The following is a 24729-nucleotide window of genomic DNA, read 5'->3' as shown; positions in this document are numbered from 1 at the left end:
TAAAAACAACTTGCTCTTAAAATCAGGAATTTTCATAATTTCAAAAATTGCATGAAAAAATGCACGAATAAAAAACCGATCTCTCTCGAGACAGGAATTTTCATAATTTCATAGAAAAAAAACTTGCATGAAAAAAATGCATGAATAAAAAACATCTCGCTCTAAACGAATCTATTTTAAAAACTTTTATAACAATTTATTATGTAAACTTTTAAATTCTTCTCCTCATTTTTATAGGATTACTTAGATATTTAATTATTACACAAATCGTCGTCGTACATATTCATTATCATCGTCATTATTATGATTTACTACATATTTGGTGCATTTCCACGAATGCTGGTCACTTGTTGGCGTGCTCGGAAGAAAACAAAAAAATAACAATAAACAAATAACGAAACAATTAATTAATTAACTAACTAAACTATTCTTCTTAACTAGGTTCTTCTTAACAATTACTTATTTTTTTAAATAACAATCCTCTTCCTTCCCACGTCTAAATAAATAATAGAATTTGAATAATTTTGCTATTTTCGAGTATTACGTAAATAATTTAAATTTTTATCCGTAATTAATTAATTAATTGATAATAATCATAATGTGACGGAAGAAGAAGATTGCTCATTTTTTGCATGGACATTTAAGTAAGATAATTAAATATATAATTAATTAATTAATTAATTAAGACGCAACAACTTTTTTTTAAAAAAAGGTATCAATACAAAAAATATTTGGACAAGTAAGCGTGTCTAGTACAAATTATTTTGTTATGTTTTTTTCTCTTCTTCTGCTTGGATCAATATCAATTTAGGCTTTTATTTTATTTTATTTCATTATTATTTTTTTGAAATTTATTTTACGTGTATATCATTCGGTTCTCATCTCATTCGTTACTTTTTTTTATCATTTATTTCTCACTCAACTTCTTTCTCTCCAAAAAATAGGATTTTGTTTAATTAATTAATTGATACGATACGAGTCAAGTTGTTACATAATAATAACAGAGAGAGAGCAGAATAATAATAATTAATAAACTTAATTGTTTATGTATGGCGAAGAAACAAGAAAAAATTGAGATCATTTCAATTGTCTGGTTGGGCGTGGTGTGGGCGATGATTTTTTCTTTTGTTTGCCGTAAGCTTGCAAAGAGAGGGAGCGAGAGAGAGAGCGTAAATAAGATATTTTAATTGGTAATCATTGGTTTTTTTGTGAGTCAGTTAACTAATTAGGGGGGTAATGTGGGTATTAAGTAAGTGGGGGGATGGGGGGACATTAATTGGGGAGGCTAATATATAAGAACTGGATGAGTAGATCAGCACATTTTTAATGATTTCTCGCCTCTGGGAATTTATTTTAAAATTCTGAACGACAAATTTGTAGAGCAGGGAGTTCCTAATTTTTTGAAAATATACACACTCCAGATTTTGACACTTTTTGGCGGAGGAGATCTCAAGGTTAAGAAGCCTTCAGAAAAATTGGAACTGGTCGAAACTGGCTCAAAAAACTCAACGCCATTCCATTAATCAACTCCCTGACGGCAAAATTGTCGTTCAGAATTTTGAAATAAGTTCCCAGAGGTGAGAAATGATTAAAACTGTTGTTGATTTTGGTGATTCGTCATCCAGTCCTACATTTAGGCGAGAAAAGCAAAAAACTTATTGTTAGTAGACAATGTAAATATTTACGAATGGACATTAATTTTGGGACGACTATTTCTAGAACAAATATCAATCAATACCAGCAGATAATCCAATCGGGTCACAAAAGGTAAATATAAATAAATATTTTGTATGATATTTATCACTCCCTCAATCAATAACGGAGCCCGTTATACACTCTGTCTGAATATCAATGTCAAAACAATATCGGTTTGTGTCAATCTAATTTACATAGCACGAGACTCGTTAGAAAAATCGTTAAATATTGAATGCTCCTTCCTCACTCTCAACTAAAACTTGTCGTTTTTTTCTTGCTAGATTTCCAGGTCAGTGTAAAATATCATATTATTTTTTTCCCTTTGTCGTCGTCGTCGTAAGTGTAACAAATTTTTTTAAGAATAATGTATCCATAACGGTCTGATTACACTTTTGATTACATGCTTTCCCCCTTCATCCTTTTCATACCAGGGGAAAATTTCATACAATTTTTTGCTATAGATAAGTAAGTAAATAATAAAATGTTGCTGTTGATTGATCGCTCCTTGTTCAATTATGCAGATGTTTTTGTTCGTAGCATGGGTTAATTTTGGGGGTGATGATGATGATAAGCTGCTACTCGTCGAGGGTGGTGGGTCTTGGTCTTCACGTTAAAAAGGAAAAATCAAGACGGGTAAAAAAAGTAGGTGGGTGGGTGGGTAAGTAGAAGTTATCGGCGGCGGGATGGTGGTGTCACGTGGTTGGGTGTCACGTGGGTGGGTGGGTGGAGGATGGATGGCCTCCCTCTCTTATCTTCTCTCTCAAGTACGGACTTGCTGATAACATTTGCTGAAGGTCTCTAAGAAGTAAGTTAAGCTACAAGTATTTCGTAGTCTGATCTATAATACAGGGTGATGGAGACTTGATCCCTTTCATAATTTGACCTTGGGGAGGATTTCCTCCACCTTGCCGCCCCAGTGGAGCCGATAAGTCCCCTCCCGCCATCGGATGGAGGGGAAGAAGAGGGAGTGGCAGAAGAGGAAGGGCGCCGAGGTTTCGCGGAACAGCCACGCCATCACAAAGTCGAATTTGTTGAATGGAAGTGGTCCACCCTAAAAGATAAGAGAGGATAAGTATGTGGGGGTTAGGTTATCTTAGCTTGATAAGTTCTTACCTGGATGGAGCGCAAGAGCAGCCAGTCCATGATACACCATATGAGCAAATGTATGAGAAAGACGACGATTGGATCGAATCCAAAGAGCACCCGGGTTGAGAAACCGGCACAAATCCCAAGCAGCAAACATTCGATGAACGGCTCTCCCAACATTGTCATAGGAATCATGGCAAAACGCAGTTTCGCCCACCTGCAAAATATGCAAATTTGTTTAAATTTGATCATCAGGAATAAGTGTGCTTAGAGTCAATGACTGGTCAAAATTAGCACATTTTTTAATCATTTCTCCGCTTTGGAAACTCATTTTAAAATTCCGGACGACAAAGCTTGGTATCTATTAAGACGATCGTATTGGACTAAATTTCGATGAATTATAAAACGATGAAGCCCACGAACGATTTTTCTGATTTTTTTATACGATATCAAACAACTTTCAAACTACCATTCCTGAAAATTTCAGCAATGGTACATGCCCACAAGTGGAGAAACAAATATTCTCCTGGGCTATGTTTAACACGTATTTAGATAGGCCAAAAACAAAAACGCAAATTAAAATACGAAGCCCACGAACGATTTTGTAAATATTTGCATATGTTGATGATCATACTATTGGTGATTTTTCATCAAAGAATTTAAGATGGTACATTTCTAGATTTCGAGCAATAAATTCAAATGCATAAAAAAACAGGGAATAAAATGGAAACCATGCAAAATTACCACAGGTATTAATAAAATGGTAACCATGTTGCGCGTTGCTACAATTTTGCATAAAATTTCCAATGTTTATAAACCAAAGCCCGACAAGAAAAAAACATTGATTACATTCATGGGTTGGAAGTGACTCAAACAGGACCCTTGGAGTTATAGTAGACATGCTGAATAATTGTTTGATAGTATAATTTGCCAACTCGCCAAGTTTGCAGTTAATCGGGGTTCATTTGACAAAGTTGAAAATGAACAGACAGACGAACAGACAGACTGGCAAAACGGTTCCCCAAGTCTTAAATCGGGGTAAGAATCATTGAGCTCTATTTACCAATCAAAAACCACTGACAACCAAACGAATTTTGATAAGATATATTAGCCCAAAAAATCGCCTTAATTTCTTAGCAAAATAATTCAAAACTCATCGAAATTTAGCCCAAAACGATCACCATAACAGATACCCTTCTTTGTAGTCGGTGAGTTGATTGATGGAATGGCGCTGAGTTTTTTGAGCCACTATCGACGAGTTCCAATTTTTCTGAAGGCGTCTTAAACTTGAGATCTCCTCCGTCAAAAAGTGTCAAAATCTGGAGTGTATATTTTTAATAAATTGGCAACTCCCCCTGCTCTACAAATTTGTCGGTCAGAATTTTAAAATAAATTCCCAGAGACGAGACGAGAAGTGATTAAAAATGTCCTGATTTTGACCATAAATCATCGAGTCATGCGATTAAATGAGTAATACGGCGTCGATTACCTTGAGATACGAGCTTGGAACGCTGAAATATCACAGACGCCACTATTTTGCCAGGCAACTTGACTAGATATGGAGATTTTCCAACCCATCTTGGTTATAGCTTTGGCGAAAAAGTAATCCTCCGCGAGATAGCAGCCAAACTCCTTTATCCCACCCGCCTGCAGGCAAAAAAAGAAATAAGTTATGCATATTTTGCATCTCTGTAGGAATATTACTCCGTAATATTCAAATTTCTTAAAGAACACGAAGAAGAAGCAGACAGGACGTGTTTATTAATTCAATTTTGCACTCCCCCCTGACTTCCTTGAGCTCTCGGGCTCTCATCATAATTCCAGGTAAAAGTGCGAGACGTGTGTCCCTCGTGCATCACTTTTTCCCAGAGGCATTCCCACTCTCTGAACAGACAGGGTTTCGGGTTTGGTACATTTCTTGCAGTGGAAAGGAAGCAATGGGAGAAATGCGAGGTGCAAGAAACTGGGAGAAAGTGCAGGAAATGTGCGCCATTTAGTAAGCGTAGTAAGAAGTACAGGGATGTGAACGAGTTTCTTGCGCCTTGCATTTCTTGCAGGTGAAAATAGCTGCAAGAAACCAATTTCTTGCAGTTATTTCGTGCATATGGTTACTGACTTAGCAGTTTCTTGCACCTTGCATTTCTTGCAGTTTTTTACACCTTGCATTTCTTGCACTGCATTGCAAAAAAAGGTTGCAAATCCCTAAGAAATTAAACACTGACGACATTTTAAGTGTTTCATTTCTTGCTGATTTGCAATTTTGCCACGCGCCGTATGCCGTATTTACAGCGGCGGGTCTTAGTTTCTTGCACCTTACATTTCTCCCAGGGCAAAATAGCTGCAAGAAACCACCATTTCTTGCACCCTGTTTCCATCATTCTACACTTTTCCCCGCTTTCTCTGACCACCACGACCACGACCAGGACGACTTTCTCTGGTCGTGCAGGCATCAACGACGATTATTCTATGACGTGATTATCCTGCCCTACTTTCAACACGCAACCGATACTTTGAGGAAGTGAAAGCAGGAGAAAATTCAGCAAAACATACGCAGCAAGCAACACAACACAGCACATCAAAGCCTACGAGTAAGTAAGCCTTGTTATGAAAGGGATAATAATTTAGGAGAGTGGAAGACAGCAGGATTCTTCAATTTCTTTGTGAAATAGCTCCAAGCGAAAGTATAAAGCTTACAGAAAGCTTAGACTTCATCTCCTCAGTCCCCGCGGAAGGAGGGCGCGGGGGACATTAACATTGGAGGAGGAGGAGAGACTTATTAAGGTGCTATTGCATGCGGGTTTTGAAGTTAAATTTGTGTCTCAACTTTCCCTTCGATTTTTGAACCTGACCATCGCCGTGAATTTTTTTTTAAATTGAAGATTCCATTTCAGTTAAAAATCCAAAAGTTTTTAAATTTACAAAGTTAGGAGGTTACAATTTTGATTTTTTTTAAATCTTCCATTACCAAATTTTTAATTATTATTTTTTATCTATTTTATTCGCAAATATCTGTTCTCACGTGTCAAAATCCCCATTTGAATACATGGAACAAGGGAAAGTAGAGACACACTAATTCAAAGACAAAATCCGCATACAATAGCACCTTAACATGGGCAAGACACGATTTTACTGAATTTCTGGGGAGACAATGTCCCCCTCCTTCCGCCGTCAATGCTTCGCTTTTACACATTCTGCAACTTCAAAGCTATTAAAAATATTGCGAAAAGTTTTACTAAGAGGTTTAATTTTGGGCTGTACATAATATGTCAGAATTTGACACAGATGGAGAGAAAGTTGAGACTTTTGGGGTGGTGGTGGTTGAAATTGAGACGGAACTTTGTGGTGGTGGACATGGGCAATTAAAATTATGCAAATTACATAAATATCCACTTACGTCGTCCAACAACTTTTTCCGCATGAGGGCAGACATCCCCGTCGGACAGTTGATCCCCAGACAGTCCGCGGCCAAGTAGATCCGCGCATGCGACGTGCCAAAGTATACCTGCGAAAAGAAGAAAGTAGAGATCAATTAGGATGGTGTTTAATTAGGGGAAATTAAGAGTTAATTATGCTTAAATGGAGTTCGTCGTCACGATCTGGCCAGACTTGGGTGTAGTATGCAAATGATAAAGGTATCCCAAAGGGGTGTTTAAGCCGGGCAAAAATTAGAGGTCAAAATTTTGTGAAAATTAGAGGAATTTTTCGTAAATTTTGAACCTGAAAGGGCTAATTTTTGTGGGATTTTGAAGAAAGTTTTTCCAATTTCGACCTGCAAGAGACTAATTTTTGGAATTTTTCGTTAATTCTGCTCCCTAAAGCGCGAATTTTTGTGGAAATTTAAGGAATTTTGCGTTAATTTTCACCCCTAATAAACCGCTAATTTTTGTGGAATTTCTCTCGAATTTTTCGTTAATTTATGCGGAAACTTGAGGACTTTCTCGTGAATGTTGACTCTAATTTTATGAAATTTTTGTCCAATTTTAAGACGCCAATTTGTGTAGAACTTTTCGTCAATTGTTACCTCTAAAGCGCTAATTTTTGTCCAATTTTGACCTCTACGACGCTAATTTGTACAGAATTTTGACCTTTCCGACGCCCTTTTCGCGAATTTTGGAGGTCGAAACAACATTCCTTTGTCAAACATTGGCGAGCTAAAGTTGGTGGTGCAAAAGTCTGTGTCAATGTCCAATTTGGGGAAGATACTAAGCAGTAAATAGCATTTATTTGGATGCCACAACTTTCCTGCTTGGTTGGTGAGAGAAAGTACTTTGTCTCATAATGAGGACTTTCTCGCCCGTCGGGTTCTTCTCACAATATTGTGAAAATTACCATTCCTTCCACGTCCCGTAACGAGGAGGGAGCGAGGCAGGCAGGGAGGAGGAAGAGTGAGATGGATGATGAGATGGAGAGGAGGAAATGAGCCAAGGTGAAGAAACTTTGGGTCTAAAATTCCACCTCGGGAATCAAAGAGAGAGAGAGAGAGAGGCTGCGAAGATGAAAGAAGAAACAAAGTGGAGCGGATGGAGAAAGTTATTTGCACTGTTTTAACTTCTCGTGCATCGCCGACTGCAGGAGAGGAACAGGGTGCCGGAAATAACGGGGAGAAAGTGGGTTTTTTTGTAGGGATATATTTTGACCTGGGGGAAATGTAAGGCGCAAGAAACTCCGTCCCCCCGATATAGTTCGTACGGCGTGTGGTTAGATAGCGCAAATTTCTAGCAGTTTCGTGCACGTTCCATTTCTTTCACCTTGTATTTCTTGCAGGTTTTGCACCTCGCATTTCTTGCAGTTTTTGCATCTTGCATTTCTTGCGTGGATTGTTTCGCAGTGCAAGAAATCCAGCAACCCCGCAATAAACCAGACATTTACAAGTATACAATTGCAAAAAATGACGGGGAGAAAGTGGTTTCTTGCAGGTATTTATTTTGACCTGCAAGAAATGCACGGCGCAAGGAAAATACGCCACGCCGCTATACTTCACAAGGCGCGCATTTTTAGATGGCGCAAATTTTTTGCACTTTCTCACACTTTGCATTTCTTGCATTTTTTACCAGTGCAAGAAATGTATTTCGCAAACCCGTCAGAAAGGGAACCCTGGTTCCTTCGGAGGAGGGAGGAGCTTGATTTCTATGCGGACGGACAGACAGAAGTGAAATTCAATCCATCTCCTCTCAACCGGAAGGAAGGAAGTGACCGACACCTCCGACCAACTAGCACACACACAAAAGCACATAAGCAGACTAGCATAAGTAATAAGCAGGGAATGGCAAAGGAAGAAAATCCATCACTTTATCCTCGCAAAAAAACTACACACAATCGAATCATGAATTCATCAAGATAATATATTTTGAGTAGACGGAGCAGATTTCAAAGGCAGGTTTGGCTTCTTTGGAGGAAAAAAAATGTAGCATTTGAAATTCAATCGAGTTTGCTACATACTTTTCGTGGTTTATTTTTCCATTTTGCTAATTTGTGAGTGGAGAAAGAGATGTTGCTCATGTGGAGGAATTTGCCATGTTTGTCCCCCACACAAACCCCCCGAAAATGACCAAAATTCTATTTATTTTCATTCATTTTATGTAAGTTTTCGTTCTCCTGAAGAAATTTGGCCCGATTTTGTGCCGAAATTTGGCCAAATTTTCTCCAGAAAGCGATTTTTGTAAAAAAAAACAAGGCAGAATTATGCACATACCGTTTTGTGCAGAAATTTGTTTCCAGTTTCTCCAGAAAAAAACTGTATATTCAGAGCTAATTTTTGTGCAGAAATGTGCACATACAGTTTTGCGAAATAAAACGGATAGAAATTTTGAGCAAAAATTCTGCATAACACAATATGCATCAAGCTTTTGTCCATTTACTGCAAAATTCGAGACAGTGGTTTCTTTCTACTCGGGTAAATACAATTCTAAGTGAATAAGTCCGAAAACGACCCTCATTTCGGTTTTCTTTCTCCACACAGCAAGACTACCAACGAACACGCGGATATGCAGTTTTACTTCCTGTCCCCAATTACCCGCCGTCCACCAACTTTCTTTGCTGATGTAAAGGACGATTGTAAAATTGCTAATGAGGTCTCCACCACCGCCGAAACGCGAGGTGGACAACCTCTCAAGAGGGAATTTCTTTAGCTCAGAAATTCTTCTGTGGCTGTCAGGAACAAATAGTGCTTGACTGCTTGACATGATTTCGGAACCATTAATTAATTCGACTTACAAGGAAACATACCGAGGTGTCCAACGAGTTAAGGGTCGACACCTATACCAAAATGACCACAGTACATGACTTATTAAACAAACTGAAGGAATTTCCGTGTAAAATTCACTTTTCGTCAAGTTGTGACGATATTTGTGACGAGCGCATGACCATCCGGTTGCCAGCGGGAGAGGTCGGCCGCTGAAGGATCAGGTCGACCACAAAGATGCGTCGTCGTCTTCACGTCGTCTTCAGAGATTTCAAATTATATCAAATTTTGAAAACCACTTGAAATTTTGAAAAAAATTTGAAATTTCTTCAAAATTTCAAAAATTTCTTCAAAATTTCAAAATTTTCTCAAAATTTCAAAATTTTCTCAAATTTTCTCAAATTTTCTAAAAATTGCTAAATTTTCTCAAAATTTTTTCAAAATTTCAAAATTTTCTCAAATTTTCTCAAATTTTCTAAAAATTTCTAAATTTTCTCAAAATTTTTTCAAAATTTCAAGATGTTTTCAAAATTTGAAAGAATTTGAAATCTCTGAAGAAGAAGACGCTTCTCTGTGGTTGACCTGATCGTTCAGCGGCCGACCTCTCCCTCTCTGGCAACCCGATCGTCATGCGCTCGTCACAAATATCGTCACAACTTGACGAAAAGTGAATTTTACACGGAAATTCCTTCAGTTTGTTTAATAAGTCATGTACTGTGGTCATTTTGGTATAGGTGTCGACCCTTAACTCGTTGGACACCTCGGTATGTTCCCTTGTTAGAATTAATGATTAATAATATTGTCCGCATTATTGAATTGGATTTCTCTCGCGGCCGCCTTTGTCTCACTTTTCGGCAAAGTTTTACTCGCCCACTTGAAATATGGGGCTGTCCGGACCATGAACAAATCTGACAGGGAGGAGAGGAGAGAGAAGGATGCAGGGGCCGCGGAAGCCGGGGGGACAGAGGGGGGACGTTAACATTGTAGGATATGGAGAGGGACGGGTTTATATAAGATGATGGGGACAATGAATAACTGTGGGGGGACATTGTCCCTCTGTTCGCGGCCACGGGGGACGACTTTGCTAAAAGAAGAAGGACGATTCAGTGGCCGCGGAAGCTGTGGAGACATCTGGGGACATTAACATTGTAAGGTAGGGGAAGGGACGGGTTTATACAACATGGGGAGATTACTAAAAGAATAAGGACGACTCAGTCACCGCGGAAGCCGTGGGGACATCTGAGCATACTAAAATTATAGGATAGAGAAAGTCGGGGTTTATACAAGATGGAATATCAAACAACCCTGAGGACATTGTCCCCCTGTCCCCCTCACCCTTCCGCGGCCACTGAGCGGTAGTGAAGTACTTTGCTCCAGCAAGAAGAAGGAAGAAGGAGAAAGCAGGGCTTAATTGCGTCCTGACAGAGACAGAGGAATTATAATTAGGCAGCCATAGTCTGCTTAGACGACGCCTCCTCCGCGGCCACCACGACTCGCGGATGGATGGATGGATGCATTCGATCTCAAATTGCCTTTGGGAAATGAGATATGGGCGAATTAATTGCGTCCCTCGTGCCTCCAGACCACACCACAAAGCAATTTTACCATCTTGTGCAAAATTCCCTCTCTCTCTCTCTTCTTCTTCCACTTAATTAATCATTAGAGCGTGGAATGAATTAAGAGAAGAAGAGAAAGTTGAATCAGAGAGAGAGGCGGAAGTGGAGTGGAACCATTTCACTGAATTAGGAGACCATTCTTAATAATGGAGCAAGACCACACCACGGACAGACCGCATAGAGGGAAATTCAATGTCAATATATGGATGAGTCGATGGATGGATAATTGGAGTGGTTGCGTTTCTTGCAGTGGAAAGGGAGAAAGTGCAAGAAATGCGAGGTGCAAGAAAGTGGGAGAAATGTGTGCCATTTAGCCACGTGCAGTATGAAATATAGCGACCGGAAGTAGTATGTTACATCGTGCATTTCTTGCAGGTAAAAATAGCTACAAGAAACTACTTTACTGCAGGTTTGCTACATTTCTTGCACTGAAAATTAACAGGTGCAAGAAACTGGGAGAAAGTGCAAGAAATAAGCGCCACAGAAAGTGCAAAAAATATGGACCATGAGCCTTGTAAGAATTATTCATTGAATAAATTATTATTAATATTAAGTGCAAAAAAATAATCGCCATCTGGCCCCGCTCTGTATGAACTATTTACCGCGGTGGGGCGTAGTTTCGTGCACCTTGCATTTCTCCCAGGTCAAAATATTCTCCTGCAAGAAACCACTTATTTCTTGCAAGTGGTTATTTCCTTTCACCGGACATACTGGAAATTTGGGCCAAATCCAATACTCCACTTTAGTCCTCCTGACTTATTTACTCTGCTTGCTTACGACCGTCCTCACGACCGTATTGATCTTTCTCTTGACGAGTGCGGCCCCATGTCAATTTCATGATTGATACATACACATTGATTGATTGGCTCGAGACAAGGGGCACAAAATCCATAAAGGAGTCGATAATAAGTAAGTGTGTAAATAAGTGTGGCCTGATGGTAATCCGATATTCGAGAAGGTCACCGCAACACAATACCTCCAGTGCTTCCGGTGAAAGTAAGACCACCACTTGCAAGAAATAAGGGGGAGAAAGTGGTTTTTTTGTAGATTAATATTTTGACCTGGGAGAAATGCACGGTGGGAGATACGACGCCCCGCCGCCGTAAATATGGCATACAGCGCGTGGCTAGAGCACACATATTTCATGCACTTTGCCCCAGTTTCTTGCACCTCACGTTGATTTTTTTCAGTGCATGAAATGTTGTAAACCCGTAAGAAACGAAATATTGACCGATAAAAAAGGGATTTCTTGCAGCTATTTTGACCTGGGAGAAATTCAAACTGCAAGAAACTCCTTCCCGCCGCGGTAAATACTTCATACTGTGCGTGGCTAGATGACACATATTTCTCACACTTTCTCCCACTTTCTTGCACCCAGCATTTCTCGTTTCCCAGTCCAAAAAAGTAGCAAACACTGAACTGTTCTGTGTCCATAAACGGAGGGGGACACCTTGAAAAAAAAAGAAAGCAGCCGTATCCTTGGTCAAGTAGTTGGACACTGAAGGGCGTCAAGTAGGAGACAAGGGGACAGGATGTCAATGAGGGGTCGACACCTCTCCACTCGCTGACAGGACTTCGTTAAAACCAAACCACGAACGAAACAGAAACACCTGCACACGAAACAAAGCCCACACGACGAGACGACCACTTTTCATCATGATTCCTACTTCTTTTTTAACGACTTTATTGACCCAGTGGACGACGGTATGTGTCGTGCGTCTCGTCCAGTCACACCACACCACCAGACCACTCAACAAATTAGATTGGGATGAGTAAGCAAGCCTACTTGACCTCCATCCTCTCGGCACGAGGTGTGCTTTCACTCAATTTTGAGGGATTTATCAATTCCTACTGGGTTTTAGGCCCGAGACAGGGCTTATGTACAAGTCGTGGATGTCTGTCTGTCTGTATGTCCACTTAGTAAGCTACCTTACTTGACCACCCTGCTCTAGGCAGGAGGTGTGCTTTCGCTCAATTTTGAGGGATTTATCAATTCCTAGCTTGAGTCAGGGCTTATGTACCTGTCATGGTTGTATGTCTGCCTATCGATAGTTCTCTTACTTGACAGCCCTCTTGGCACGAGGTGTGCTGCTTTCTCTAGATTTTATCAATTCCTTATGGTTTTTAGCCCGAGCCAGGGCTTATGTAGTCGTCATGGTTGTCCGTCTATCTACCCAATTTGGATTAGTAAGCTACCTCCCTTGACTTCCTAGCCTCTCGGCGTGAGGTGTGATGCTTTCTTCGGAATCTATCTACCCACTCCTACTTTTTCTTCTTAAAAAACACGGTCCGATTAGGGAGCACCTGATGCCTGCATCCATTCATCCCATAAATCTGCATTGTGCCCACCCACAAAGTTGGGAAAAAAAGCTATCCGAAAGAAAGGAAGCAGGGCGACGTTAACGTGACATGACAGGCCGGCCTGGCTGGCCTACTTTGGCCATATTTTTGCCAAAGTGATCACACAACAGGATGCATGTCTTCTTGGTCTTCCAAAAGTGGGAATAATATGCCATGGTTGGCCTTAACTAAAAATACGTATAGAATCTGGATCTCCCTTTCTCAAGGCAACATTGGTAAAGAAAACTAGCCCCATTATGTAAGTCATCCGGCTGCGTATAATATTATGTGAGTACGGCTTCTCTGCATAATGATGGTGATGAAGGAAGGAAGGAAGGAAGGCGAAGCGCTGGGCGGACGACGACGACTGGTCTCTCAAGTCAAGTCGACACGACATAATAAGCAGGGATGGGCAATCCCAGGATTACTTTAATCAGATTAAGTAATCAGATTACATTGAATGTAATCCGTAATCCAGTAATCCACGAAAAATTCACAGTTTAAAGTAATCCGTAGTCCGTAATCCTAGCTAGGTCTTGGAATTATGTGTAATCCGTAATCCCCAATTTACGAGATTGGAAAATGCAATCAGATTACGGATTACTTTGTTGGATTACTTTGCTCCTGTCAACCGCATGACAGCTCCATCTTGCAACTTCTCCAGAGTCTGAGTCACTTGCTGAACTTGAATGCTGAAACCACCTTCTGGATTCTTCAGCAGAGGTGCAAAGTAAAGAGAATTTTGGAACAATTAAGAGGGGTCTATTTACTACAATACATTGTTGTCTGCCCTAAGAAACCGACTGTCGGATGAATCATTCAAAGCTCTTGTTTTTTGAGCTAATCATCATCATGAAATTAAGTGACGCTATTCAGAATAAACCGTTGCAAACGAAATGTAGCAAAGGGGTGGAGTGAGACAGTCATGCGGTCATGGCATGCCAAAACTATGTCTAGATTTAATTTTTGAAATTCCCGCCTAAAACTACGTCTAAAAGTATCAAGACAAAAACTCGACATTTTCAAGTTTGGCGTCGTCGACACGGTCACTCGGTCATGTCACGTCAAAACTATGAAGATTTTTGTACCCTCGCCCGAAACTATGTCCAAAACAAAAAATTCGACAAGTTTGACCCGTGGCGTCTTCACCTGGCGCCGTGACCTACAATTCCCATTTACTCACTCATCCATACCTCAAAAATTAGAAACCCGTTGGCGAAAACTGCATGTTGAAATTCGAAACCGTTCTAAAGTTATTGTGGATACAGACCGGCGGACAACACTTTTCCATAAAGGGATTTCGCTTCTCTTCACCCCTTAATACATAAATATTGATTTTTGTAATTCCGATAATAATCCGTAATCTGATTACTGTAATCCGTAATCCGTAATCCACGTCATTAATTTATCCCAGTAATCCAACAAGTAATCCACATTATTTCAGGAACGAAGTAATCCCAATCCAGTAATCCCATGTAAATTTTTAAATTAATTAATCTGTAATCCGTAATCCATCGAAATTGTTGGGATTGCCCATCCCTGATAATAAGAGGAGAGGAACCTTGAATTTGAATCCGTACAATTACTCACTCACTTCAACCAGCTGGCTGGCTGGTCGAAAGGGAAAAATGAGGACAGCTCGGAATCAAGGAGGTGGACCGGCGTGTGCGGATCCGATTTTGTGCAAAAAACTAGTGTCAATTGATTGGTATGAAATTTGCGAAAGACACGATCTCCGAATGGGCACGTTTGGCCGAGATATTTGCATCCCAAGAGGAGAAAACGCACCTTAAAGTCAACAAATTTTACACTTTCCTCATTTACTGCACGTTTTCTTCTCTTGGGATGCAAATATCTCGGCCAAACATGCCCATTGGGAGATCGTCTCTTTCGCAAATTTCATCCTAATCAAATTTGTCATTAATTCACACTAATTCGGTCAAAATCGGAGAGCAGGACCTTCATAAATCATCATGATTTTGCTCAAAATCGTATCCGCACACGCTGGTCCACCTCTTCCATTCCCACTGTCTCACGACGACCATATCCCATCATCAATAGTCTCGAGCAAATTGAGAGAAATGGAAGAAGAGAAAAAAAACCTAGGAGAAAAAAAGTATGCCCTCGTCCTCCTTCCACCGTCCTGGATCAACTTTCTCTCTCTCCCATTCAGTCGCAGAATAAAGAAAGTTTTTCCTCTCTTCTCTCCTCGCAAACTAATACTTTCCCCGAGAAAGACGTGGCAATGATGATGACGAAGGATGGATATTTTTTTAATAAAACTATTCCATTAATCTGCGCCCAGGTGACGAGTGAACGAGTGACGACGCTTCTTTTGTTCAATTATATGATTATATTTCCGAGCGAAAGTTGGGCCTTGTGCCGGATTGGGTTCTATTTTTTATTTTGATTTAATTACCTTTTCGACAATGGAGGGGAAGCCAGATCTGTCACAGACGAAAGGCATTTGGTGCACAAGGCCGGTTTTGTCATCCATAAAGCTCACCATGTCCAGCAGTGTGTCTTCTTTCACTAGGGGAGGAGGAATAAGTCAGAGTTTAATTATTTCCGTGGCCAGGTGTGCCGATGGGAAAGAGACATGTATGAATGTGCAGTGGCCGCGGAAGGGTGGGGGGACAGGGGGCAATTAATGTTCCCACGGTCCCTATTTTTATCATCTTCCCACGTTATATAGACCCGTCCCTTCCCTATCCTACAATGGCAATGTCCCCAGACGTCCCCACAGCTTCCGCGGCCACTGGTTTTCACAATTTCATAGGTCTGCGGTTCTCAAAAGTGGCTGCGGAAGCGTGGGGACAATGTTCCCAAGGTTGTTCTATGTCCCGATTTATGATCTTCACATGTTATATAATCCCATCCCTCCCCCGATGTCCCCACGGCTTCCGCGGCCACTGTTGATATGAGTGTTGGTGGTGGGTAACATACTTCGAATTCCACTGTCAGACACGAGGATGAGTTCATACTTGGCAGCCAAATAGGCAGGTTGCATGTTGTTGATTTTTGGATTTATTCCAACTCGCATCCCTCCTGTGAAAAGAAAAGGAGAGAAAAAGTCAGACTTTGAAATCAAATCGACCAACGAGTAGGATAGGATACGAGATGTGATCAGAGGAAAACAGGCGCCGCGGAGAAAGAATGTGTGCACAAGAGAATGGTCAAAATCCGCACATTTTAAATCATTTCTCCGCTCTGGGAATTTATTTTAAAATTCTGACCGACAAATTTGTAGAGCAGGGAGTTGTCAATTATTTAAAAATATACACTCCAGATTTTGACACTTTTTGAAGGAGGAGATCTCAAGTTTAGGAAGCCTTCAGAAAAATTGGAACTTGTCGAAACTGGTTAAAAAACTCAACGCCATTCCATTAATCAACTCACTGACTACGAATTTGTCCCCCAGAATTTTAAAATAAGTTCCCAGAGGCGAGAAATGATTAGAATTGTATTGATTTTGATGATGGAGCCCTACGTTAATAGCGTTGGATGCCATACATTTCTGTGGTGGGGACACGTCTCCGCCGCCCCTGGCAGATCCGATAGACAGTTTAGTTGGCTGGGTGGCTGGCTGGGTTTAAATTTGACATAGTACACTTCTTCTGAGAACGAGGAGGAGGAGAGAACTATGCCAAAATCAGATCAGGAGACCAAACCACAAACAAATTGCCTAACTACATACCAACTCTCTCCTCGTCTCCGCAAAGCCAAAGTCAGCGAGAGAACTATAGAGTTATGATTATTTTGGAATTTTCAAACTTTTTCCAGCAACCACCACTGCATGATAGATATGACAGCGTGGTAAATATTAAATAAACATGGGTGGGCAAAATACTTTGGAAAAATGTACACTATTTTGATCTCTGGTCTTCCCAGGGTTTGCATTTCCAGGGGTGTTACACCCACAAAAAGATGAAAATTTATGTGTAGAAGACAGCAGTAACACGAAAATACATATTTTGTGAAGAAATTAACTTTTCATAGCTGTCAAAATCCTCTATTTTTAGGAAATCTTGAAAACAATGTATTTTTTCAGCGATAAAAAATTAATTTCTTCACAAAACCTATGAATTTGACTGACTGCTGTCTTTTCGACGTAGATTTTCGTCTTTTTGTGGGTGTAACAGCCCTAGAAATTCAAACCTTGGGTAAAAGAACAGAGAGCGCAAAATACTGACACATTTCACGTCAACCATCGTAACATCGTAAACTTACGAAGATCAGCTTATAAACCAAAAAAAGAACATGCGTTTCACCTTCATAAATACGGTTTTGTAAATAAGTTTCATAAGCAAAAAATTTCCATCGAAATTTCCATAAATTTTCGCGTTTTCGGAGTTACGCGAAAAAAAACATGCGTTTCATCTTCATAAATACGGTTTTGTAAATAAGTTTCATAAGCAAAAATTTCCGTAGAAATTTTCATAACTTTTCATGTCTACGGAGTTACGAAGGCTGGCGTGAATTTCCCCAAGTATTTTGCCCACCCATGTTCACCAAACATGCAGAAAGTAAGCGGTCTACACGAGGGGGAGAGAAAGTCATGTCGCCCTGGTTTTGATCGTGGCTATGAATTCATTATTATGACGACACGACACTCGTCGTTCTACGTCCTTGGTCCTTTATTTCGTGTACCTATCAATAATTCGCCAATTATGCGATGGCCAAAAGTGGGAGGCATGATCCTCCACTTAATCCTCCCGTGGCGTGTGTGTGTATCGTGCCTTAACGTCTTTTTGTCAATATGGCCCAAATTTTATTTTATACGGGTTTTCTCCTAACTTTTCCTGCAAGGAGGGAGACACGATTCAATTTACGTGCAAATCACACACACGCCATGTTATTATTTACCAAGTATAATATCTCAGAATGCGAAATTTTTGGCAATATGTACACAGCACAAGGAGGAGGACTTTTCAGGAGGAAATTTTGACTGGTAGTGAAAGTGTGGTAATAATAATGAGAGACATGACACGACAATGCATTGGCCGCGGAAGTTGTGGGGACGTAAAGATTGCGGGATAGAGGAGAAGGAAGGGGTTTGTATAAGATGATGGGGACAAGCTTCCGCGGCCATTGCGTCGTATGTGGGATCATGATGGCTGACTGAGGTTGTATTGCATTGCATGTGACGAGGACAGACTTTTGATGGCTTTGGCTTACGAGTTATGGTAATATTTATATTTATGCGGACTTGGAAAACTTGATAATAACGACTGGACTGGAGTTGCGGTTTCGTTGGTTTTAGATGTAATGGCAAGGGCATTTTAATGGTTGAGGGTTCGTGCTATTTTTTCGTGGCGAAATAGTTTGCGAAATAAAAACAAAAACATGTCCCATTTTTGCTGGGTATGAAAATTTTCGAGCAAAAGTTGTGTGAAATGGGGTAAAAAAAATTGGTTAAAATTGCACAATGGTCAGGGCTTCTTGGGAAGAATTTTTGAGTGTTATTTTGCGTGGTGAAACACCTTACGAAATAAAAACATGTCCCATTTTAAAAATTTGGGAGCAAAAATGTTAGTAAAAATTTTGTAAAATGTGGCAAATTTCGTTAAAATGGCGTAATGACGAGGGCTGACTTTGTGAAAATCAAGCATTTTGCGTGGTGATATAGCTCGTAGAATAAAAACATGTCCCATTTTTGCTACGTATAAAAATTTGCGACCAAAAATGTGACATTTTTCCAGGAAAAGTTTCCTTTTCAACGAAATGGGGCAAATTTCGTACAATTTGACAAGTTAGTTAGCTAATGATATGTCGTAAGTAGGCCAATCCATTGGCCCCTTAACGAGATGAGTGCAACTCTATTTCTTGGTTGAAATTATAGCAAGGAGAAAACTTTGGTAGTTTTAATTTCTTGGGATTATTGTCTTAAATATGATGGTTTTCTTACCGATGAAAAGTTCAGTGTCTTGTTTTGGGTATTTCGCCCTCAGTTCTTCCACCACTCTTATTGCTTCGTCAGTTTCTTCTTGAACACAAAACAGGATTTCATACTGGAAATATAAAGAAAAGAGATATGTAAATTATGAATTTATGTGTGTCGATTATATATTTTATTCAATTTCTATCATAAAATAAAATTCAATAACGAGTTGGTGCCAAAATTCTGGGAATTATTGTCATTTTTTACGTAATAAAATTAGGGAACATTTCACATGAAAATCAACTTTGGGCCAAATTTTTCTTCTCAAAGTATCCATAATTCTGCACATTTTCTCTTTCGCAAAAAAAATTGGCAAATATTTCCAAGTGCGTCTTCATTCCTACTAAATTGGGTTTTATCATGTGCTCACCTTTGGATAGTTCATATTGAAAAAGGTCTCCAGATTAGAGGACAGGTTGGGGTCCACCCCGAGCAGCGGCTTAATAATGGACACGCCAGGGAGTGGGATTTCTGGGGCGAGGGCGAGCAGCGACGCTCCACGACTTCGACGCAAACGCCATAAACTGAAAATACATAAAAAGTGAAACATAAGAACATAAGTTATTGGCATATTTCATGTTACGCAGAATTGTGAGGTAGCAGATTAACTAATCCTAAGAACGGAGATCTCACAGCGTATGCCCTCAGATTTTTAGAAAATTTGTGCGAATCAATCACAAATTTAATTAGTACGAATTTGCAAAAGCCACGATCTCCCAATGGGCACGTTTGGCCGAGATATTTGCATCCGACGAGGAGAAAACGCGCAGTAAATTTGCAAACTGTAAAATTTGTCGACCTTAAGGCGCATTTTCTCCTCTCCCGATGCAAATATCTGTGCCAAACGTATACCCATTGGGAGATCGTGTCTTTCCTAAATTTCATACTACCCAAATTTCCAATCGATTGACACCAGTTTGCCCAAAATCGGATCGCATACACTGCTCCACATCCATCGTAAAGGAGATATTTCATGGAATGTGAAACGTCTGTAAGATGGGTGTTGATGTGCTTTCGTTTTTTCAGACCTTCACCCCGAGGTCACCTTCATAAATAATTTTGAGTCAGTCAGCAGTAACACAAGTACAACTCCAAGTATCATCATCCTCAACAATCTGCTCCTGTGTAAGAAGAAGAAATCAGGACAAAAACACTACTACTTTGACAGGATGATGAGGAGAAGACGATTCCAATCTTACACATGCCAAAGTCCAGCAGGAGCAGGAGGAGGTAAGAATAAGTAAGAAGTATGTAAAAACAAAACATGGAATGGACTTGCACCTCAAATTCATACGTACATTGCATGAAATAATTTTTTAGATGACGCTGCCTGATATGAAATATGAATCATGCACGGACGGATTACAATTACAAAGCAACCTTGAAAGAAACGAGTTATTTTTCCACCGGGGCTGCTGCTGCCGTCTTTAATTTCCTCGCTACAAATTGCACCCAAATATCCGTATGCATTATTACATTAAAGAATATGAACTATGTATTTTTGTATGCACATTGGATGGGAAGTACGCAAGTAAGCATCTCCGTCTACTTCCGGGTCTTCTCTCTCCCATCATCCTACCAAAAAGCGGATGTACTTTAATTAATTGGAATTAAAGCTAGCTAGCAGAAACCTTCTTTCGGATGATGGAGGAGATGGAACAATCGAATCATTTGTGTTGAAAACGCCTCTAAAATCATCTACCTTTCCTAACGCCATGGAACACTGCACAATCGAATCATAGCATCCATTTGGATCACGAAAACGCCTCTAAAATCATCACATGGACGGCTTGATTGATCGCTTTTATGTATCTCCCCGAAAATGCCACTTTTATTTGTTCACCTTTTTCCCCTAATTTGAAACTAGAATCAAATTTACATCCATCCACTTTGACGACACGGCGGACGGCACTTCTTTAAAGAGAAGAGAACGCCTACACGAAATGGGATGGATGGAATCATAAAATCAAAAGTGTGAGTGAGCGTCAATAAGTAAATTGTAAATCTGCCACGGGTGACGGGAAACTTTTCTCCGTTTTCTTTCATCTCTTTAATCTAATCGGGCTGCCTGCTTCCTGTGTGTGTGTGTGCCTCAAAAAACCAGATTTTGCACATTTGCATATATGTAAACCGGGTGGCAGGCAGTATTGTCTGAGAGAGAGAGAGCCGTGACTAATGGCTCCTTAAATTCAATATCCTCTCTCCGAGTCCGATGGAATTAGCACCCTTGGAAAACCCGGGTATAAAAAAAGCCCAGCTAAAAGGTTTAAAGGAGACGGTGAGTGAGTGAGTGAGTGGTAGTAAAGTTGACTTTTTAAGCCCAGACTGTAATCCGGGTAACAAGTAAAAGTTAGTGAGACGAAGAGAAGGAAGGAAGTGAAGTGAGCGGCCGCGGAAGGAGGGGGAGGACATTGGGGGATGTTAAGATTGTGGGATGGGGGAGGGAGGGGTGGGGGTTGTATAAGATGGGGAGATAGAATAACTGTGGGGACAGAGGAACAATGTCCTCGGCCACTGGGGAGGATGACTTTGCTAAAAGAAGAAGCTGGACTCAGAAGCCGTGGGGACATTAACATTGTAGATGGAGGGGAGGTACGGGCTTATATAAGATGGGGACATCGAACAACCGTGGGGACATTGCCCCTCTGTTCACACACCCTTCCGCGGCCAGTGGGAAGATGACTTTTCTAATATATAAAAGAAGGAGGAATCATTGTCCGCGGAAGCCATGGGGACATCTAAGGACATTAACACTGTAGGATAGCGGAATTAGGGATTTATAAGATGGGGAGATATGCGGACATCGAACAACGGTGAGGACATTGTCCCTCTGTCCCCACTCACGCTTCCGCGGCGCCTGGTCTCCACCAGCCAGACGAAGGACGGACGGAAGGAAGAAGAAGAGAAGACAAGTTAAACGGAGCTTTTTTTTAGGTGGAGCTCGTCCATGCATAAATGTCTGTATTATTCTCGGGCAGGAGAAAAAGTAGACAGGCGGGCGGGCGGGTAGGCAAGCGATAGATTTCGGGAGATGAGTGATGGGAGAAAGAAGATGCGAATTCACCCGACATTTATTACAGGCAGAACAGAACAGAGGCTGGTTATGTAGTTATTTATGGTAAATAGCTGAATTATGTATGTATTTAATATTTAGGGGAAAAAATGCAAAAATATGTACGAAATATGTACACTCAAAAATAAGAAATTTCGCAAAACTTCAATTTTTTAATGTATCTAATTCTCTGAATTTTCTGTAGTCTAGTTTCTTTAAGCAAAAACTTTTCGTTACACTCACACTCGTTGAAATATTTACGAAATACACACATATTTTTGAAAATATAAGAAAGATTTTCGCATTTTTGAAATAATAGCGGAAATATTAATACATGTCTGAAAACCTAAAAATATTATCCAATTTTTTAAAATATTTTGAAATTATTGTGCTCAATACGAGCTACGGAATACACCCACAGAATTTGACCCAATCAAAGGAGAAAGTTGAACATATATAAATGCATATCCGCCCTCTGATTATATGGCTTGAAATGAAAGCATCGGGGTTTTTTGCGTTAATGAAATAAATAATGCCACTTTTTTTTAATCCACTCCCTCATTCCGTGTCTTGTCCAATAAATAAATATTATTTGTCTGGTCTGGTCTATTCAAAAAAATGGGATTAGTCACTCGATGACATTTGGGACAAGTAGTACACACATGAATGCGCTATTAGACAGGCCATTGGCGGCGGAAGGAGGGGGACATTACTCCCCGGAAATTCGGATCTTGCCAGTGTCAATTCGTCCCACCAATCCTTCACTGCTAATAATGTCCCCACCCACCTTCCGCGGCCACTGGTGTGGCGCAGTGATAAATTTTTTGTGTAGAAAGAAGGACGATATATTATCCTTGAATGATGATGATGCCGATTACGATGTAATGTGTCACTCTCCCCACTTGACAAATTGATATTGATGACGGACTTACGACGACCAGGTTAAAAACGACGGAAAAAGGTCATGTAAACAACATCATCATCAGGCAAGGTGACAATGTGACCTATGACATGACCTTTCGATCTACAAAGTCCCCTTCTTTCATTATTTTATTAACTGAAAACAGAATTAACCAAGGTTTTTGTCCTGTGGAGAAATCGATCGGAATAATTGGGTTTAAAAAATTCATGGAAATTTTGCCGTTATTATGACCTATGATCTGACCTTAGGAAGAAATAAGTCCGCTAAAAACCAAGTTCTGCTTATTTACTTTACGGGTCGATACATACCCGAAAGCAGAATTTAAAAAAGGTTCTTCTAATCGTGTTCGAGACTTTCTTGTGGAGAAATCGATCGGAATTATTAGATTTAAAAAATACATGGAAATTTACCGGTATGACCTGTGACATGACCTTTCGATCTACAAAAACCACTAACTAAGGAAAGTATCTCTTATTTACTTTACGTACGTGTGGATACCCCAAAACAGAACGTTCTTGACCAGTGTTTCGGATACAAAATTGCAAGAAATAAGGGGAAAAAGTCGTTTATTGCAGGTATTTATTGGCAGTGTTTGCTATGAAAAAAACCCACGTGCAAGAAATAAGGGGGAGAAAGTGGTTTCTTGCAGGTCAATATTTCGACCTGGGAGAAATGCAAGGCGCAAAAAACGACGCCACGCGGCTAGAAATGCTTTATACGGCGCGTGGATAAATGACGCGTATTTCGTGCACTTTCTCCCAGTTTCTTGCATTTCCTCCTTTCCAGTGCAATGAAAGAAATGTGGCAAACCCGCAATAAACACTGTTCTCCCAAACTTATGGACAAATCGATCGCAGTAAAGTAAAACGCTTGAAAAAGAAGAAAATGCATGGAAATTTTTCCATGTAAATATTCCCCCAAGAAGAAGAATATTCAAATCGAGGAGAAGAACAAATTGAAAACAAATTTTCCAAACTTTTCCAAACTTTGAGGGGTAAAGTTTTTTTTTACAAATTGAATGGAAACATTTATAAAAACGGAGGAGAGGACAATAAGTCGAAAAGTTTTCTTTTCTTTTGTCGATTTATCGATCAAGGAAATTGTTATTGTCGGGCGGAATGAAAAATTAAGGAGAAAACTTCCTCCCAAAATTGAATACCCATTTCTTTTTCAATCACTATAAATTAATTACTACCATCATCACATTGGGGAAAAAATTGTGGAAAAATTGCAAAAAATTGTAATTATGTGGGAAATAAGTTTAGTTTAAAATAGACGAAAATAGAATTAAAGAAATGGATTGATTTAAAGAAATTTTGAAAAATTTAATATCCATTTTTTCAATTATTATAAATTAATTGCTGAAAAACATTGCGGAAAAAATGGCGAATTTGCGAACAAATAATTGCGTGTACAATACGTTTAGTTTAAAACATAAAATTGAGCAATAAATAACAGAAATGTATGGTATTTAAAGAAATTCTGGAAATTTGTGGATTCATTTTTTCAATCATCGTAAATATTAATTAGCATATTGCGAAAAACATTACGAACAAAATGCAAATTGCGAAAAAAATAATTGCTAGTATAAAATAATAAATAACGTGGCAAAAGAAATGGATGTTCCAAAAATTCTGTAATCCATTTTTTAAATTAATGGCCTCCACCACATTGCGGAAAAAAACATTGCGAATTGCGAAAAAGAAGAGGAAAAATTGCGTGTGGAATAATAAGTTTAGTTTAAAATAGAGCAATAAGCAGAAGAAATGGATGTTTTGTAAATCCTGGAAATTATAGGGTTGTGAATTTGTATCAATTTGAAATGGAGGTCAGTCGGTGGAAGTATGTAAGTTTTATATAAGAGAAGTTGCATACATGTTTTATTGCGAAAGTGGG

The 24729-nt window shown here is 39.7% G+C and overlaps 1 protein-coding gene across 1 annotated transcript in view; it reads right to left on the bottom strand.

The window, feature by feature from the left end:
• Window positions 1–1698: 1698 nt before the first annotated feature.
• LOC110861770 (ceramide glucosyltransferase) overlaps window positions 1699–24729 on the bottom strand; it is a 40605-nt gene continuing 17574 nt past the window's right edge. Inside the window, exons 2-9 of the mRNA XM_022110898.2 lie at window positions 19230–19383; window positions 18827–18929; window positions 15865–15966; window positions 15338–15450; window positions 6176–6283; window positions 4271–4428; window positions 2809–2998; window positions 1699–2746 (exon numbers count right to left, since the gene is read on the bottom strand). Coding sequence (XP_021966590.1) covers window positions 2567–2746; window positions 2809–2998; window positions 4271–4428; window positions 6176–6283; window positions 15338–15450; window positions 15865–15966; window positions 18827–18929; window positions 19230–19383 — 1108 coding nt within the window. The 3' untranslated portion in view covers window positions 1699–2566. The remainder of the gene's footprint in view (window positions 2747–2808; window positions 2999–4270; window positions 4429–6175; window positions 6284–15337; window positions 15451–15864; window positions 15967–18826; window positions 18930–19229; window positions 19384–24729) is intronic.

Source organism: Folsomia candida, unplaced genomic scaffold (genome assembly GCF_002217175.1).
Source record: "Folsomia candida strain VU population unplaced genomic scaffold, ASM221717v1 Fcan01_Sc045, whole genome shotgun sequence".
In the NCBI taxonomy this organism is placed as follows: Eukaryota; Metazoa; Arthropoda; class Collembola; order Entomobryomorpha; family Isotomidae; genus Folsomia; species Folsomia candida.
The sequence above is the reverse complement of the archived record's forward strand: the minus strand, read 5'-3'. Positions and strand labels throughout refer to the sequence as shown.